We start from the raw sequence: 17398 nt of genomic DNA, 5'->3' as shown, positions 1-17398 counted from the left end.
CTTTAACTACCAGCAACTTCATACAGCAGCCATTGCCATGGCTGTACCTACTGATCATGATCACAAGTTTTATCTTCCTCAGGGTGCACACTGATCATAGAAGCAGTGTTGCCCCAGAAATGCCGGAATGCTGAGGTGTCCTTAGCACTAATGGCTCATTATTTCCTAAGGCTGAGTAGTCATAGCACCTTGTCAATATTTACCATAAAGAAAAAATAAACAGGGAAAAGCCACTCCTGTCCCCACATCACGGCTGGTATCCGGGCCAGGCCCTGCCTTGCAGACCAGGATGTGAGTGCAAGAATCCTGCAGGGTGGATTTCCCTAGGCATCTGTGACGTCTGAGATTGGTTTAGCTCTAACGGTGGAGTTAATATGATTGGCTGAACTTTGATCCTTTCCAGGCAGGGTCTACAGACCTGTGAATATGGTCTGCAAATAGGAGGAGAATGAAGTAAGCAGTCGATACATGATGTTTATCATTCATGATGTTTATCATTATGTCTGCTAGAGTTCAGGAACTTTCCTCTCTTTCATTTCAGGTTGTGAAGGTGCCAGCAAATGACATTTCTGTGAATAATGGAATATCTAAACATAGAACTTAGTTTCCTTTGTTGCTGTGGAAAAGCAACATTGTTTCATATTGAATTGTCACATGAGATGTATTCAGTACCTGGTAAGGTGAGAAATTTCAGCATAGCACCTAAAACTGTGAAGCAACCTGAACTGTAATTCTCTCCAAAAATTGCTTTGAATGTCTGAATGTGACCCTCCCTTACCAGAAGGGAGATGCTAGTGTGAAATTCACACTGACATTTCACAGTCATAAGGTCACTACCCTTTCAAAATGGATTTGAGTGACAGATCAGTCGGCACCACTCACCAATTTCCAGTGAGTGACTAAACATAACTTTTGTCTATATAAGCTTTTGCCTTAAAATGAGCCATTTGTTTATTACACACTTTCACCATACAACATCACTGTTATACATCAGTTGCACATACGAAAAGCAAATGGTGTTCCTGACCATTGCAGTTACAAAATGAATTACTCGCAGAAACAACACAAAAAGTGTTTTTTATCGAATTCTATCATATGCTAAATCACATGCCAATGTGGTTGAATAGTTCCATAGCATCCGTGTATTGCCTATGTGACATTACATTACAATGCAATTGACATAAAACCTTACACCTTCTTTCAGCTCAGTCTCAGGGTCACATCACCCTGCCTTATTTCAATGCAACAGCACAGTGGGGTTTTTTTAACAAATAAAATGAAAAGATAACCATTCTTACCTCCAGCCACATGCAAGTCACATTAAGCATTAGCGCCCCTTTATTGTTTGGGAACCGTAGCAACAGCCCCCTCTGCTGTTGATCTCAGAAAGACTGCTTTATGTCTGCAACATTATCAGTGGGTTTGAGGTCAATGAACTAAATTCAACTACCGGTCAACTCTGCTAATGTAGATTATGTATTACAATATTGAGGAAAACTGAGAATAATGTGTTATGTCTTATTTGGGTGTTCTGGGAGATGAGATGAACTGTGCTGTAGAGAACTGTGATGAACTAATAAAACATACAATGTAAAAAAACAGTAGTTAGTTTATCCACATTTATTAACACATGTACAAAATATATACAATGAAATTATGCAAATGCATATGAATGTGTGTATATGCTTTTATGTATAGACAAAGATACACACGTAACTCTCCCATACAAACTGAACATCATCTGGAAAATTAATGAGAAGCAGTACTTTAAAAAGGCATCATTATAGTCCCACAAGAGACATAAAGGCCATTGTTTTCACAGAAAACACTCCATTTGTTTCCCAGAGAACCGTTTGTTACCTGGGCCAGACTCAATTAACACTGGCAAATTACATAAAACCCAGCTGTAACACACAAGAGTAGAAGCTTGCATATAAAACAGCGTAGTGTCTATAATGTACAAGAATGATTGTGAGCTTATTTACAGTAGGATTCTCTTTAACAGTAATACAGTGGACTCTACATAAGCAGAGAAGCCCTTAAAGGCTACCTGAACATCATCAGCCCCGCCTACAAGCAGTCTAATATGGAATACTCAGTCCGAACTCATGAGCAGTGATCTCTTTTGGGTCAGATCATTCAATCATAACTACAGCTGTTTCATGCCTCCCTTTATACACCTGTATGGATTTTCTTCTCACGTCTTAACTGATTAAGACCCAGAAAACTGAACCGGGTATAGAATCTACAGAACATAGAGACCCCAGCTGTGAGCAACTAGAACCAGAGGAGCAGTAAAACATGTTAACCCAATGCAACTTTACAGGGCTGAAGATAGTCCCCCCCTACTGTTACATAAGAAAAGGCAAAACAAACCTTAAAAAATAATTAAAAATGGAAGACAGTGGAGCTGAGTTTACCTGTTGTTTACCAAGGATTGTTTGGCACCTTTCAATCCCAGAACTCCCACCCATGCAACTTTTCTTTACACAGGTACATCAGAATGTTTTTTGATGAAAGAATCTGGTTGAATCTCAGCAATTACAGCTAAAGGGGCTCAATAGTCCAGAATAACTTACAGACTTATAGATGAAAAGATATACATTTGAGCAGGTATCAGGTACTGGCACTTGTTAGACTGCATTTTGACAAACCAAAGAACCACAGTTAATCTCAGTGCACAGACATCTCCAACATGCTCTGTGTAAATCAAGGAAGCACATTTAAAAGCCAAGACACATTCCTGCAATCTAATTCTGTCTGATCCCTGGCAACTGAATACAGTGGAGAGATGCATTGTACTGTGCTCTGATAGGAGCATTGTTTCTTTTCCAATATGTGAAATGGAGCCCTGGGCCCAGGCCTTCATGGTAGAAAGTTTGGTTTCATATCTAAGGCTTTAGTTTGATTGGTTTATCAAACTGCATAAAATGAATGGGGAAAATAGTGATGAGTGAAAAAGACAAAGAAAAAACATCTACCCAGTGGTCAAAGAGTACAGAGCACCGTCAACAAACCAGAAGCTGCTGACTGAAGATTGAACAAACTCAAACTTATACAGACATCGCTACCTTGCTTGTGATTCAAGATGTACAAAATATTTACAAACAGGAAGTAATTTGTGTTCAAGTTATCAACCTCCTGACTGGGGGGGGGATGACAAAGGTTAGATACTTAATCAGACCCTGCAAAGGCAAACAACTATAAACCAGAACCTTGTTCTTTGTCTTCTGATAATTACACAAATATAAGCCCTAGAGAGATTCCTATCAAAGCTGTGATTTTTCTTAACTGTTTGCATCTCCAACATGCCCTCAAACCACAAAAGAAATACCTAAATGCATTAAAAGTAGAAGCAGTGAAGCCTGTCTTCCCCGTGGTGAAGGAAGAAGAGCAGGGAATCCATCTTCATTCAAAGTTTTTATGTGGAAGAGATCGGGGACTCGTAGAAGTCAAGTGGATGGGTGAGACCATATTAGGGCAAGGGTGGCCCATTCACTCCCGGATGGTAAAAAGCACAGTTGTTTTCATATCGACAACTCCCCTTCACTTTGAAGTGCCGACACACAGGGCGATTGGACATGTCTATGGGAGAAAGGAACTGGCTGTTAACTGGGTTGCTTACAAACAACAAAAATGAAGGTGTCTTTAGCTATGTGTAGAGAAAGGTCAATGGTTTTCTTTAATTTGTGGCATACTATCTGATAATCTGAAATAATTTTAACCAGGTTTACAGAAAATTTACACCAGCATTTAAGTCAAACAAAGTTGTGAATGGATCTATGTCTCATATTTGCAATGTCCCATATGAGAATTATTAAGACATTCACCTCCTCCTCTGGGGGGCCCGCCTCCACCTCCTCGTCCTGGCCGGCCTCCTCGCCCCCCTCGGCCACGGTGGAAGTGACCACCTCCACCACCGCGATGCGGACCTCCTCTCATGGGCTCCTCCCCCCAGTAACCTCCTCCATCACCCCCTCTGGGCTGGCCAGGAGGTGGACCCATCATCCTGGGACCACCTCCAGAAGGGAAGGGTGGGGCATGGCCATGAGGCGGTGGTGGGTGAGGGTAGTGGGGGCCGGAGGGGGGGTTGTTGGGGGGATAGCCGCCATTCATGGGCATTGACATGTTCATGTTCATATTCATTCCAGGGCCGTGACCAAGTAAGCCAGTATTCACTACGAAAGAGTGGGGAGTGGAGAGAAAAGAACAGACTTTAGTTACTAAAGTACCATCAGAAATTGCACATAAAGACAAATCAAGAATAACACCATCGGTGTAATCAAAACAATGTTTTACATGAATTTCAATGAGCATTCTTATTGTTTTCAGTGATTCCTTCAAGGTACATAAAAGAACAGGAAACTGACCAGAGATGAGTGACAGTGGATAAAGGGGCTGTGTTGGTTCAGTACCTGGTCCTGAGACGGGAGGGGGCCCAGAGGGCGGGGCCTGAGGCTGGCTCTGCTGCAGGGAGCCCAACAGCTGCTTGATCTGGTCTGAGAAATTCGGCTGTTTGATGAGATCCTCTGCAGACTGACTACACTGTGCACCCTGGTGACAGACAAGACAACAGGCTAAGGGTCATACTTAAAATTCCGCCATTCCGTGACGCATCTCTATCTACACCCGAAGCACGCAACCCTACCCTGGCATCTTTCAAAGTCACAGAGCCTGCACGGCTGCCCTCTTTCCCCACTTCAAACCTCCTACTTTACCTCAAACTTTACTGCTGTCATTTTGTCGCTCCCAGAACTTCCAATGCATTACCAAACATAAATAAGCCACTGCATACAGATGGAACTGACTGTGAACACCCAGACACTCATCTGTTTGTCCAGTGAAAAAGACACACTTTACCCTTCCCCCATGGCCTGCATACAGACAGAACAGAGCAACGCTCACCATGATGGAGGTCAGCAGTTCCTGCACATTAACTGAGGGCCCTTGGGTTTGGGGGTTACGTCCAGTGTTTCCTAGGCTGCCCATCAGGTTGGCCAAGACAGGGGGCAGTTTGGAGCCCTCAGGGGGGCAGGCGGCAGAGCCAGCTGGGGCAGGGGTGTCCATGGGCTCAGGATAGCTCTCCTCTACAGCTGTACAGTCCTGTATTGAGAACAAACACAACATACAAAACCATTAGAGACTGAGGATGAAGCCATATGGTTCAGACAGATGGAAAGATACAAAGACCAGAGCACACTAACCCAGAAACCATTTTATAATGCAATGTAGAAATCTCATTTTCTTTCGCAGATATATAAAAATAAACTCTGCAGCAGGATTTCACTCAAGCTGCAAGCCGATCCTTAACCATCTTCACGACGTAGGACGGCACCCAAACTTACAGGCTGCAGAATGACCAAAAGTAATTTCTTGTTTTAATTGGTAACCATACATGTTTATTGCTCACACAATCATCAGACAGGAAGTGAAAAATCCAGAGAAAGGGAATAAGTTCTTCCTGGATATAATGTTTTTAAAATGTGTTTGTTTTGCTGATATAACCATTATATTTTTGGAGAAAGACAGAGAGAAAGGGCAAGAGACAGAGCAGAAATCAATGCTTTGTTTAAAGACTGTTGTTACTGTATTTTCTTATTAAAAAGCCCACAGTCACTCGTTGCTTGGAAGTGAGTGAAAGCACAAGGTTGTTGTCAGCACTGAATTGTGTGCAGATAGGCAGATATGTTATTTTATGTTGCATCTGACCCTAGTACAGCCCAATGCAATAAAAATGTCTCGGAGAATGTGACTGGGCTTAGTGGTGAGAAGATCAAGAGGTTACCAGTGATCGTGTGTCAGGTGAGAATGTACAGGGCTGAGTGTCAGACTGACATTGTTTCACAGTGGTACACAGAAAGGTTCCCAGAGGAGAGGCAGAGAAGATGGAAGCCGTTACCTCATCAATGGGAATGAGTCGGGGGGGTACAGGCTCGTAAGGCTCTGGATCTGGCTCATGGGGGCTGTCTGGCACACTGTGGGGGGGGGACACCAAGAAAGATATCTTTACACATGCAGCCTCACAGAGATAATTATACTTATATACTAGGTTAATAATACTAGTCACTTCTTGTGGAGTTGATATACATTACATGATGCCTGACATTCAATATTATGCTCAGTACAGTGCATAAAGCCAAATGTCAAAAAGTCACAAAATTATTCCACTGGATTATCATTATTTTATCAACATACAGTCAACTCTCCATTATCCAGGGCAATGTGAGCGGCAGTCCCGCGGGTAAGTGAGGTCACCTGTCTTTGCTGAGGAAGATCTCCTGCAGGATGCCCAGCTCCCTGTCTCTCTGCGTGTGCTTCTCGCTGCTGTTCGCCCCGGGGGTGACCAGGCTACCCAGCAGGGTCAGGGGCCGGGGAGGGGTCCAGGCGATGCTCTCCTCCATGGCGTCGTGGGAGAGGCGCCTGGCTGTTTCGAAAGCCTGCCGGTCCATCATCAGCTCCCGGCGCGCGGCCTCCCCAAAGTCTTTAATCTTATTGACATTCACTGGAGAGGCCGAAGAGGTATGGGGTTAGCGACCTTAGTGCTTTTATACATCACTGAAAGCTTTATACAGTGCGCATGTTAGGTCCTTGATTCAGATATCCAATTACCATCCGCCAGACTGGGATTCTTGCTTCACAGACCATTTATTCATTCATTTGCAGCATAGGGGAGAGCCTCAGCTCCAAGCTAGACAAGTCTCTTCAGATAATAGTCTCACAACACAATATATAGCAAAACAAACTACCCAGCCCATACCTCCTAAAGTCCTATGAGACAGGCTTATCTTATTTATTACTGCTATTCTTCTGCATAGCTGGAGACATCCTTGAGGCTGGCACTGACTGTCTACACAGAGTAAGTATCTGCTCCCTGGGTTGGCTCACCAGAATTCTGCAGCAATTTTCCCTCAAAGTTAGGCAAAGCACTGAGCATATATTGAAAAATTAGTTATTCCATTCACAAACACCCTTCTATCCTACACACTATCATCCAATTAAAAAACTAAAAACAACTTACAGCAATAGATCTGTAGAAGCATGGAGAAGCAGTTAAGATTATAAGGTATGGTTGTAATCACACTTTTGTGGGAGGAATTCTCACATAAGGCAGTACCACTGAACCCTTGAAACATCCAGCTACATTAAACGGATAACATGTAAATTTTTGGCTTTGTAAGTTACTCAGGACAATGGCTTATGCCAAGCAAATAAAAAATTTAAAACCAATAATAAACAACATGTGGCTGTGGGTAATGCACATATGGAAGAATGAAGGAATAAAAGAGAAAACCAAAAAGCTCTGTTTGTTCTGCCCTTCCTTACCACGCTCAGTCTCGTCAAGGTCAAAGAAGAAATACTCCTTCAGCTGTGCCTCCTCTGCCCAGCGAACACTCTTCTTCTTCTTCCCGCTCTTTGTCAACAGACTCTCCTCGTCTCCCCGCGGCTCAGACAGAGCGTTGGGTTTCTCCCCTGAGAGGCAGAAAGAATGTGAAGATTAGGAGGAGTACTGTACAGTACTGCTCCTAACCCAAAGGAGGTGGTGCCTCTGAAAAACCCCATGGAGATGCCAATGGGAAACCACTACAGTGTCCTTCCAGAAAAACAACACAAAGGATTGGCCTGCCATGGGTTCCGACCACTTTCTAGCTGAAGTAAGTACAAACAAACAGCAACAATATATAAGTCATTAAGAGCTGTGCGATATTAACAATGCTTTCTACTTGTCAAAATATATAACATGAAAAGAATTTCTGCAGGCCTTAAAGGGATCCGATAAGCTGATAAGAGCTTTGACTGCAGTCAAACTGTAAATGTCAAAGATGTAAGGATGTTGAGTGTGTTACCTGTGTCCACGGCCTCTGTGTCCTCGCTGGGTACAGGGGTCCCTGGCTGCTCCAGCTCTGGGGTATCATGAGGAGGACTTTGGGTGGCCGGTGGCTCAGGGGATGAGGGTTTGGTCTGAGAGGCTGGGTAGGGGAGGGGCTTGCTATCAAATGGGCAGGGCTAACAGACAGAGATAGACAGATTAGTACATTAAAAAGTACACACTGCACATCACTGTACACAAACACAATACTGAAGCCTAGAACACACAGTACTAGTTTTTATGCTTTTTACCCTAACTAGAAATCAGAATTATCAACTGCTCACTAGGCTGATCTAACTGCGAGAAACTCTGCACTCACACAGGAGCAACACAGCTGTAATCCTCCAACACACACAGGCAGCAAAGCTATCTATTTTTCCACACTACATTGTCCATTGTGCAATACAGTGAGGTAAATGCCAACAGACAGTCAAGGCTCCACTGATGCTGCATGAGGTCAGAGGCCCTGATGAGTTATAGGGTGCCCGATAATAGAAAGAAACCCTGCCAACAAACTCCCTCCAGCCCCAGCGAACCAAAGCTCCACCACTGTGGGCTCCCAGTTCTTTGTCAGCAAATGACATGGCTTCAAGACAAGCGCCTAGCTCACTGAGCCGCTCCAGAGCCCCACAAAAATCAAATAATAAAAGGTGTATGTGTCTTACTATGCGACATGGCTACCATTTCCTCCTGCACAACTGGTGTAGCTGGGGCTTAACCACAAGACGACACTACAGTTTCAAAGCCATGTATCAAATAAAAATTCCTGCTCTTGCAACAATTCAGTGAGCTTTTGCCCAGCTTCTGATTTCACCTTTTTGCCACTGTGTATTTGTTGCTGTAGTTCTGCAGGGATCAGCGTGAAGATAAGGTTGTGGGATATTATGGTTTTAACTATTTCATTCACTGTTGGGTGGTCCTTCTAAATTCTGTTCTTGGAACCCAACACTTGAAATTTTCCTGACCCAGACATTGAGTCACTGCTGCTAAGTGCTTACATGGGCAGAGTGCAGCTTGGAAGCATCTAACAAGTGACAAGACCTACACAGTTAAGCCCACTTTCTCATGCACCTGTCATGTTTCAATAATTGTAGCTAAACCATAATGGCCATAATCAGGATTAAATCAGGGTGTGCTCTGGCCTTGAAGGAAGGCAGACTGGGTAGCAGTTTACCTTGTTTGATGTTGGAGAGACAGCCTTCTTCTTCTTCTTAATCTTGATCCCAGGGACTGGAGCTGAGTTCAGAGCATCCAAGAACCCAGTACACTCCATTGCTGAGGAAAGGGAAGAGGTCGGCAGAATATAAGCACACAGATTCAGTGCACTGGCCATTTCAGTGCAGAGAGAATGCACACTCTTTGCAAGGCAAGGAGATTCCAAGTAAAGGATATAAAAATGTAGACAGGAAGCAAAACAAAAGAAAAATACACAATACAGAATCAAGAGAAACATACAACATATCAGAAATGCTTACGTTGTGCTGGGATAATCTTGACTTTAATCTCTTTAGTGGAGTTGGGTGTGGTGTTGAGTGGTTTGTATTTCTTCTCCACAGGTGAATCTGATAGAGAGGGGCTGAGAGAGGTTTGAACAATTAGGTACTCTGACCACTAGGAGGCACCTAGGAAGAGCGTGCAAAGACTACAACTTAGTGTAGTTATTTTTTCACACCTTAAAATAGGTGACAAAATAAATAAGAAAACAATTCATACATTTTCATCCAATTCCTGTGTCTAACATGGAGGTAACTTTATCTCAGAGGCGACTATACTAAAGTAGTTCTTAAAACCTTCAAGATATTAGCTTTTTTAGGAAGCCATGTTTTGATGCTTTTTCAATTCAAAGAAAAAATCAGCTATTTGTTAATAATAAAATAAGCTATTTGTTATTGGTTAAAAAGCTTAGAATCTATGTACCTTGGCCTCTTGAGAACAGCAGGTTTGATATTGTATTTGTCTCCAAGCTGAGGGGCAGCTGGGGGTTTCTTGGCTGGGAGAGGACTGGGGGAGTCCACCTCTAAGCCTGAGTAGAAGAAATACAGGTTAAAATCAGAGTCCTGAGTGACATCATTTCTCATTTTATGACTAAAATACATAGCGCAAACAAAATTAAATTACCAGAAGACTAAAAAAATCAAGGTCAGCAAACAATATGCAATGACAATGACACAACAATTATCATGAATGTATTCCTTCTACCATCATTATCAAAAATAAACTACAGTCAACAGATTAACCGGTTTGCAGGTTAACTGAGACGATGTCACTATCTCTGGGTATGAACAGTCAGCAATGTTAGACTTATCCTTCCTTCATTACTGCAGATAATTGACGGTTGCCTGCACTACCATTTAATACTATGTTTACAGACAAAAATGACTGAGGAGAACAGAGAAACTAAAAGTGACCTGTAGATCGGAACTTGGCATGACTGGGGGCATGGGCTTTGGGTTTCTCCTTCTTCTTCTCCTCCTGGGCCACCTTTGCTCCATCTCCTGTCTTCTTCACTTCTCCACTTCGTACTTTTCCATCCTCTTTCTTCCGTTTCTTCTCTAAGAGACAGAACAGAAACACATTACAGTCTGTGCTCCTGTCTGCGCTGCCAGCATTGTGACCCAATAAAGACAAACTGACAGAAAAACTGGGGAAACTTAAGGTAAATCTGGGGAATCAAAGGAGAAAACCGACAGTACAAAGTAATGTAAAAAAAGAACTGCAGTGAGAGGAAGGGAGCGGGTAATAAGAAGGGATAAAGAGAGTGTACACACCTGATGGAGAGGTTGCGCTGGATGCTGCCACACCCTGAGAGCGAATGATGGCCATCCATCCATCCACCAAAACACCTGCCAACTTTCGCAGCTCTGGGAAGATGGAGAGACAGGGTTCAAACTGTGTACAGGCGTTGCTGTGCCGTTATATAAACAGTTCGCTGTGAGAGAAAGGCTAGGCTAACACGAAATGCAGGCCTGACAGTCAGATCTGTGTTTACCTTCTGTTTCTCCACTCTTGCTCAGATGCTTGACCAGTTTGGCCGTGTTGTTCTGAGGAAGAAGAAAGAAAGTGGAGTCATAAAACAAACAGCAAGAGGTACGGTATGTATGATTAATAGACAAATTAGTATTACTCATACTCTTCCCAAATGAAGGACTAGGATTACGTCTACACTGTATGGAGAGGGGAAGGTACCTGTTTGAGGTGGTCGACAGTGAGGGGTAGTTTCTGCAGAGTGAGCAGGATCAGTTGCAGCAGGGGGGTGTTAGTGGTTGTTTTGGAGTAGGTCAACCAAGCGTTCAGCAGCTTGTACCCTCCTACTCGGATAAATCTTCAGAGGGAGATACAAATAAATACAGTGTGGTCCAACACAGGGAAGAAAACCAAGACCTTGACCCTGGTATAAGGGTTGAGTTTTTTTCATTACAATTAGAGTTAGACAAAGAAAAGCGTGTTTATTTAAACAGATCACATTTACGTACATACAGTATACAGTAGAAGAGTTTACAGAAACAGACCTTGATTGAATGCCAAATGAACCTGACTTTAAAAAGTAACCCAACAAGGAAATATACATACAAGTCATTTTTCCAACCTCCCCAAAACAGTATCACAATTCCAACTGCATTAAAGTAGACAATAACCCATTTGCCACAACTAGGAAACACAAATAATAAAGGCTGAACTAACCTGTTCAGGATGTCATGCGATTTGGTCTGGAGCAAGATATTCAGGTAGATGCATCTGCTCACCATCTTCTGAGAGGCCTTCATGAGACTGAGAGGCAGAGTCAGAATACATCAGATAATATGAAGTGAGGCAAGTGGAATGCACATCATCAGTGGAATACATGCCAAAGAAGCCTCCCTAAAACATCAATCACTGAACAAATTCCTTAACCGTCATCTGGTTTAATTAATGGAGGAACTACACTACCCAGAATGCAGTGCAGGTCAGAGGAATGGGCCATCACAGTTGGATTGGGGGAATGGAAAGGAAACCTAGGTTTGAATTAATGTATCTTCTCCACTTTACCTGAAGACTTTGGTGACTGCATCAGGGCTGCGAAGCTCTCCCTCTCTCCCCAGTAGATGCTCCACTCCCTTGATCACTTCCCTGGGATCCATTTCTGAAGCACCAAGGGAGAGAAGCACAGAATGTTACAACTGCACTATAATATGAGATTTAAAAATCATGATTAGATGAACATAATGGGAGATATTCTGCCTTTGCAGTGCAGTACAAGTTCTCCTCAGAGAGCCTTACTCAAGCAACACTGCAACCTATAAGATCAACATTGTGTGGGACACAGCAATCTGTAACCTTCAAAACTCTTGAATTACAAATTGCACATTAATGGGCATTTTAAAGTGAAAGGGCAAGACAAGCCTTGCAAACTACTTTGCTTGTTGTTCATTCCCGTAGTGCTTGTCTCAGTTTACAACAGCGGGAAAAGGAAGTCAATTTGTAATGCTAAACACTTGAATCTGATTAAGACACTAATAAAATCATGCAAGGGACACTTAGCTTTTGTGTTACAGCCACCTTTGTCTCTGCCTTTAAATTAAATACCACCAATTTTCTCTGAGATGGCTGACTTTAAATATAAAGTCTTAATATACATCCATTTTATAAACTTTTATCCTGTGGACAAGAGGTGCTGTATGTAATGTTTGGCTGAATAGAGTTGCTACGTATGCTATGTATAAATGGGTTGTCATTTTACATTAAGACATTTTCCTGGGAGTGACAATTAGCATATTATTACAATTGAGACACAATAAAGCAACTGATATATTTTGCAATTATTAATACAGGAAGGAACCACAAAAACCCAATTTAAAAACAAACAATATACTAGTCTGAATAAGATATTAGAAAAGGACCCCAAAAAAGTAAGGAACGCAAAAACATATCACAATTGCCAGAAAACAAACTTCTACCTTCTCCAACTAAATTTTACACTGCCAAAAAAAACAAAATACACATTTGGCATTATCTGCCCCATGAAGGTCAATTTGGGTAAAAAGCTTATAGTTTTATTTTCACTTGACTGTAGCAGCAAAGATACTATAAGTACCAATCCAACACTAATCAGGACTTTTTCTCAAATTTCTTAATTCTTCTCAATTTCTCAACATCTCAATTTTTCTCAAAAGACACAAACTCTTTGAATGCTGTACATTTTTTGATTTTGCCTTCACTACTGCAATATTACCTAGATCATGATACTCTTTGTTATGCATACATGCAGCATTGAAAGGTAAGGCAAAAAGGAATATTCACATCTACTATTTTGCATAAATCCTTTGCCCCTCCATAACCTCTCGATATAAAAAAGGGAATTACATAGATCAAATAATTCTTTGCAGACTTCTGTAATACTGGTCCCAATACTCTTAAGATAGACTGCCTGATATACCTTTGACATGTCAACTTTTATCATTTTCGTAATGCTAGACTGCACCGTAAAACAAAAAATATAGAAAAATAAGAAGTATAACATTATACACAAGTGTTTTTCAACCTTGGTCATGGGAGACCATTGTGCCTTCTAGTTTTCATTTACAGCTAAGCTCTTGGCTGACAACAGGTAAAAGTTTGACATCACGGAAGTCAATCTGTTGTGAAAGAAATGTGAGGCTGTCAGGTCTGTACAACGGTAATCTTCAACTTTTCCACTAACGTACATGCCTTACGTCTCTTTTTAACTCGTCACATTTTAACTTAATTGAGTAAGACAATTTGTTGTTCCATTAACTGTTTTTGGGCCTTAGAGCAGTCCCAAATTTCTTTCAGGGGCATTGATAAAATCTTGAATGTCTTTACTTCTATCTTTTCCATACACAGAAACAGCTCCAATCACCATGTTTTTTCAACCAGGGCATGTAGAAGCTTAACTGCACAAGACATGTAGCACAATGCTAACAGAACCAAACCTATCCTATCAAAAGCAGTAGGAACAAAACCCAACACATGCAGTGTTCCCCCAAGACCATGGATGAGAAAAACTGCTCTGTACACTGATTTACACTTCACATAGACTACTGTAATAGGGTATAAAGACTCTACTAAAAGGCCAGTTCCATATTCAATTAGACTGTATGTTACTGTGCATGGGTAATGCATGATCTTTTTTGAACCTGCATAACCCCATTTTGTTTGCCTTGGGTTCACGCCAAAGTAAAAGGGTTACCCACCTGTTCAGCATAAATGGCAAACAAGTACTGGACAGAATATTTGCCAGTTGCGCTATCTGCCATATGACATTCAGGTGTACAGTCACATATAATCACCCCCAATTACATAATTTAAAAATCAGATTGGTTCTGAAGCAAAAGATTTCACAGGACTAACTTCCCAATAAATGTGTGGGAGTAATGTCTTTAGCCTACACAATATGAACAACAAGATTACGTGTTCATCATCATGAACATTCAATTAAGTGCACATGGGTCAAAGATATCCACAATCCTGACCTATACCTCACACACATTCTGAACAACAGTACAGGTTTACACCACTCATCCATTGAAGCACACTTCCAATGATGCACACAGACCTTACAACATTACGATATTGTTCTTAAACAAGAGAAGCCTGACTCAGGATATTTTGTATTTTTTTTAATCCAATGACATTCAAATCAATTTAAATGCTCAAGTAATGTTAAGCACTGGCAAATAAACAGAGCCACTTGCCATCTCTCATCTGAGTCTGTCCTTTCAATTCAGAATAAATTGTACAATGAATAACTTAATTTGTCTTAATGTGAGAGGCTGTCTTTCTGTTCAATGTTATCTCTGAAAACAGTATAAAGTTAGAGAAAATATTAGTACTTGTTTGATAGGGGTCATAATTATTCAGCACTCTTACCATTTTTGCCAAATAACATGGGTACACTTATAAAATCAATTACCAATCATATTATGAAAATTGTATTGAAGTAAAAAGTTTAGCACCGAAATAATTAGGCCATTCACTGACATGCATAACTTCTAGTGGTTATGTTACCATATTACATTAAAATGCCTAGTCCATATATCAAATGCACATGTCTTTTGTAGTTGGTTGTTCAGTGACAGAACTCCACATGACACAACAAAGAGACAAAAGACATTAAGTGTAAACAGATCATAGATAAAATGAAGCTATAATCCCACAGCTGTTAACACTTAATTGTGCATGGAGGGAAATGTTAAGTAAAATTACCAACTAATCAAACAAATAACTACTCATATTTAAGAAGCACTGCATTTATGTCTTACATATACACAAATCAAATAAGGAAAATATATAAGGGAACACACCCACAATAGTGGATGGTGATGTGTATGGTTTTAAAATGATTATTTTCTCCTTCAGTCCTTTTGATGGCTAAATGTCAGTATCCACACTTTTTCCGGGACAGCAAAACCAAAACCAAGTACTCTTGACAGTCCCCTTCATTGTGCAGACTACAGAAAATAACTATACAAATTCTCACTCTACATTCACTTTTGCTATATTGTCACAAACAACTAGCACCATTTGGGAGAGCTACCATGATTGGCTATTTCCATGTAATGCTTTTGCTTAACATACTGAATTTTTAAAATATCTTTAAATAGAGCCAAATCACCTTTACGTATCGTTATTTCATTTTCTTATGAATGTTAGGCATTCATTTTTGACGTAATACGTTAAAGCAAACTAGCAGCTGTAGCTACGTTACATTTTCGAAATAATGTGAAACATGCTGTTTGTCGTCGATTTGTAAATGGCACTGCCTACTGTAGGTAACTGGCTAATTTAGTTAATCCTCACAACGTTATGGTAATACTGCATGCTTTCCAGAGTGCTACTTGGTCTTGTTACAAAGGTATGAAACTGCTCTATAGCAAAAAGACCCTCGATTGAAAGCGTACCCCCCTCGGAACAACCGACTGCTATGAGAGCTCCCTGGCCTTCTTTACATTTCTGGGCAAGAAAGATGTGGTACCAACGCGTTAAATGTACAATCCTAACTATAGCTACGTATTTAAAAACGTGTTCGAATAAATATAACGCTAGATACAATTGTCAGTGTAGGTCGCTAATAAACCATGTGCACAACCTCATAAATAAAACTCGTTCCGCGGATTCGACAAACCCGAGGCTACTGCGTCTCAGTTGCATTTAACGAAAACAAATCCAACACCACCATTACTCGCACAGACTGGCCATCTTGTCTGACTCGTTGTGGTTAGCCATCTTCCTACCTCGGGTAAAACAACAACTTCACCGCCATTTTGTGACTACCAACCAGTCCTGACAATGGACTATTTTTTATCGATCAGTATAATTCTCAATGTTATTTAATTCCCATATGGACACACATTTTTGCAATCTTTATCAACAGATTGTCATTTATTGTGTCGCACTCCAAGGGAAATCGTTTATGTGTCCTAGTACGCTAGCTAGTTCGCTACTTTGCTAGCTATCGAGATCTGCAAAGTCGTCACACAAAACATGTCAGTATTCCTTATTCATTTCAAGACATCCATAGGTTCTTCATGCAGTGCAATCTTTATGTATAGATTGCGCGGGCTGTTGGTTCCTTTGAGCTCCCCAGAGCCTTAGAAAAAGATACGATGTCAATAAAAAAAATGACAACTCCTATCTCACTATATGGCAATCTTTATGTACAGATTGCTTATAGATATAACTCATTTCCATTAGTTTGGTAACCCGTCTCACACACAAAGACGCCGAGCTTTTAACGTAACCGTGGCCAGCGCCGAGGTCTTAAGTGTGTGAGCTCATACATTACGTTACCTAGATTGTAGCAATACATCCCATTTTCCATATTTGCAAATTATACAGCTATGTATCTAACTTGCTACATAATCAAATAAAATCATAGTAATCCAACTAGCCACATGTTCTTTGCTATTCGCTTTAAGAATACTGGAGTGATGCATTCGGTTTCAAATTTCTTATAAAACGACACTTACTATTAATATCTCCTCTCAGCGTCTCTGGTATAATAAAGAATGCCTTTGGGCAACAGATCTGTTTCTACAACAATTTAAGATGGTAAATTCATGGTTAGCTAGCTAGCTAAATATTAGCAAGCAAACGTATGACTGAAAAAATGGCTTTGGCTATTTATATGGGCGGGTTTGTGATAAAGTCAAGCTTTTTTCTTCTGGAACAAAATGTGAAGGTCAAAAAATAGTAGTCAAATGTCCATTACTTGGATAGAAAAAAAATATTTTTGGTATTTGTCTTCAAATACTTGAAAGTCCTTGGCGCCCGATCTCCATTGAAAAAGCATCAGACCTGCAATTGAAAACAATTCATAATAGCATATTAGTGACAGGCTAATTAATTAATATCGTTTACAATAAACCCAACTATATTTTGGGAGACCTTTTTTTCGGAGGGAACATCAAAATGTTATTTTATGTGCGCAATGGATCGTTTAATGCTTGTTGAAATATGTCCGTGTCGTTCTTACCTCTGTACAAATCCGGGAATGAGCTCAAAGAGGAGGAGATTTGTTTATAAACCCCGTGA

At 40.9% G+C, this 17398-nt stretch overlaps 1 protein-coding gene across 1 annotated transcript; it reads right to left on the bottom strand.

The window, feature by feature from the left end:
* Positions 1 to 1733: 1733 nt before the first annotated feature.
* LOC118785134 (serine/threonine-protein phosphatase 1 regulatory subunit 10-like) lies at positions 1734 to 17354 on the bottom strand. Its single transcript, XM_036539676.1, has 19 exons — positions 17340 to 17354; positions 16834 to 17161; positions 11894 to 11987; positions 11549 to 11635; positions 11054 to 11189; positions 10857 to 10908; positions 10636 to 10728; positions 10276 to 10419; positions 9785 to 9890; positions 9343 to 9443; positions 9042 to 9142; positions 7845 to 8004; positions 7324 to 7470; positions 6256 to 6502; positions 5900 to 5975; positions 4906 to 5103; positions 4416 to 4554; positions 3831 to 4178; positions 1734 to 3585 (listed from the first exon to the last, which is right to left on the bottom strand). The coding sequence occupies exons 3-19, from the start codon at positions 11983 to 11985 to the stop codon at positions 3476 to 3478; spliced, it is 2337 nt and encodes a 778-aa protein (XP_036395569.1). The 5' UTR covers positions 11986 to 11987; positions 16834 to 17161; positions 17340 to 17354; the 3' UTR covers positions 1734 to 3475.
* Between the last annotated feature and the right edge of the window lie 44 nt (positions 17355 to 17398).

The sequence above is a fragment of the Megalops cyprinoides genome, chromosome 10, assembly GCF_013368585.1.
Source record: "Megalops cyprinoides isolate fMegCyp1 chromosome 10, fMegCyp1.pri, whole genome shotgun sequence".
NCBI classification, from domain to species: Eukaryota; Metazoa; Chordata; class Actinopteri; order Elopiformes; family Megalopidae; genus Megalops; species Megalops cyprinoides.
This window is presented reverse-complemented; position numbering and strand designations above follow the sequence as displayed.

Bases quoted from the DNA above. Each gene is read 5' to 3' on its own strand.
- LOC118785134 (XM_036539676.1), bottom strand. From the start codon at position 11,985: ATGGATCCCAGGGAAGTGATCAAGGGAGTGGAGCATCTACTGGGGAGA. The intron at 10,420-10,635 runs GTGTGTACACTC...TCTGTCTCTTAG, and splicing joins CAGCGCAACCTCTCCATCAG to AGAAGAAACGGAAGAAAGAG. The intron at 6,503-7,323 runs GTAAGGAAGGGC...CGGCCTCTCCAG, and splicing joins CCTTGACGAGACTGAGCGTG to TGAATGTCAATAAGATTAAA.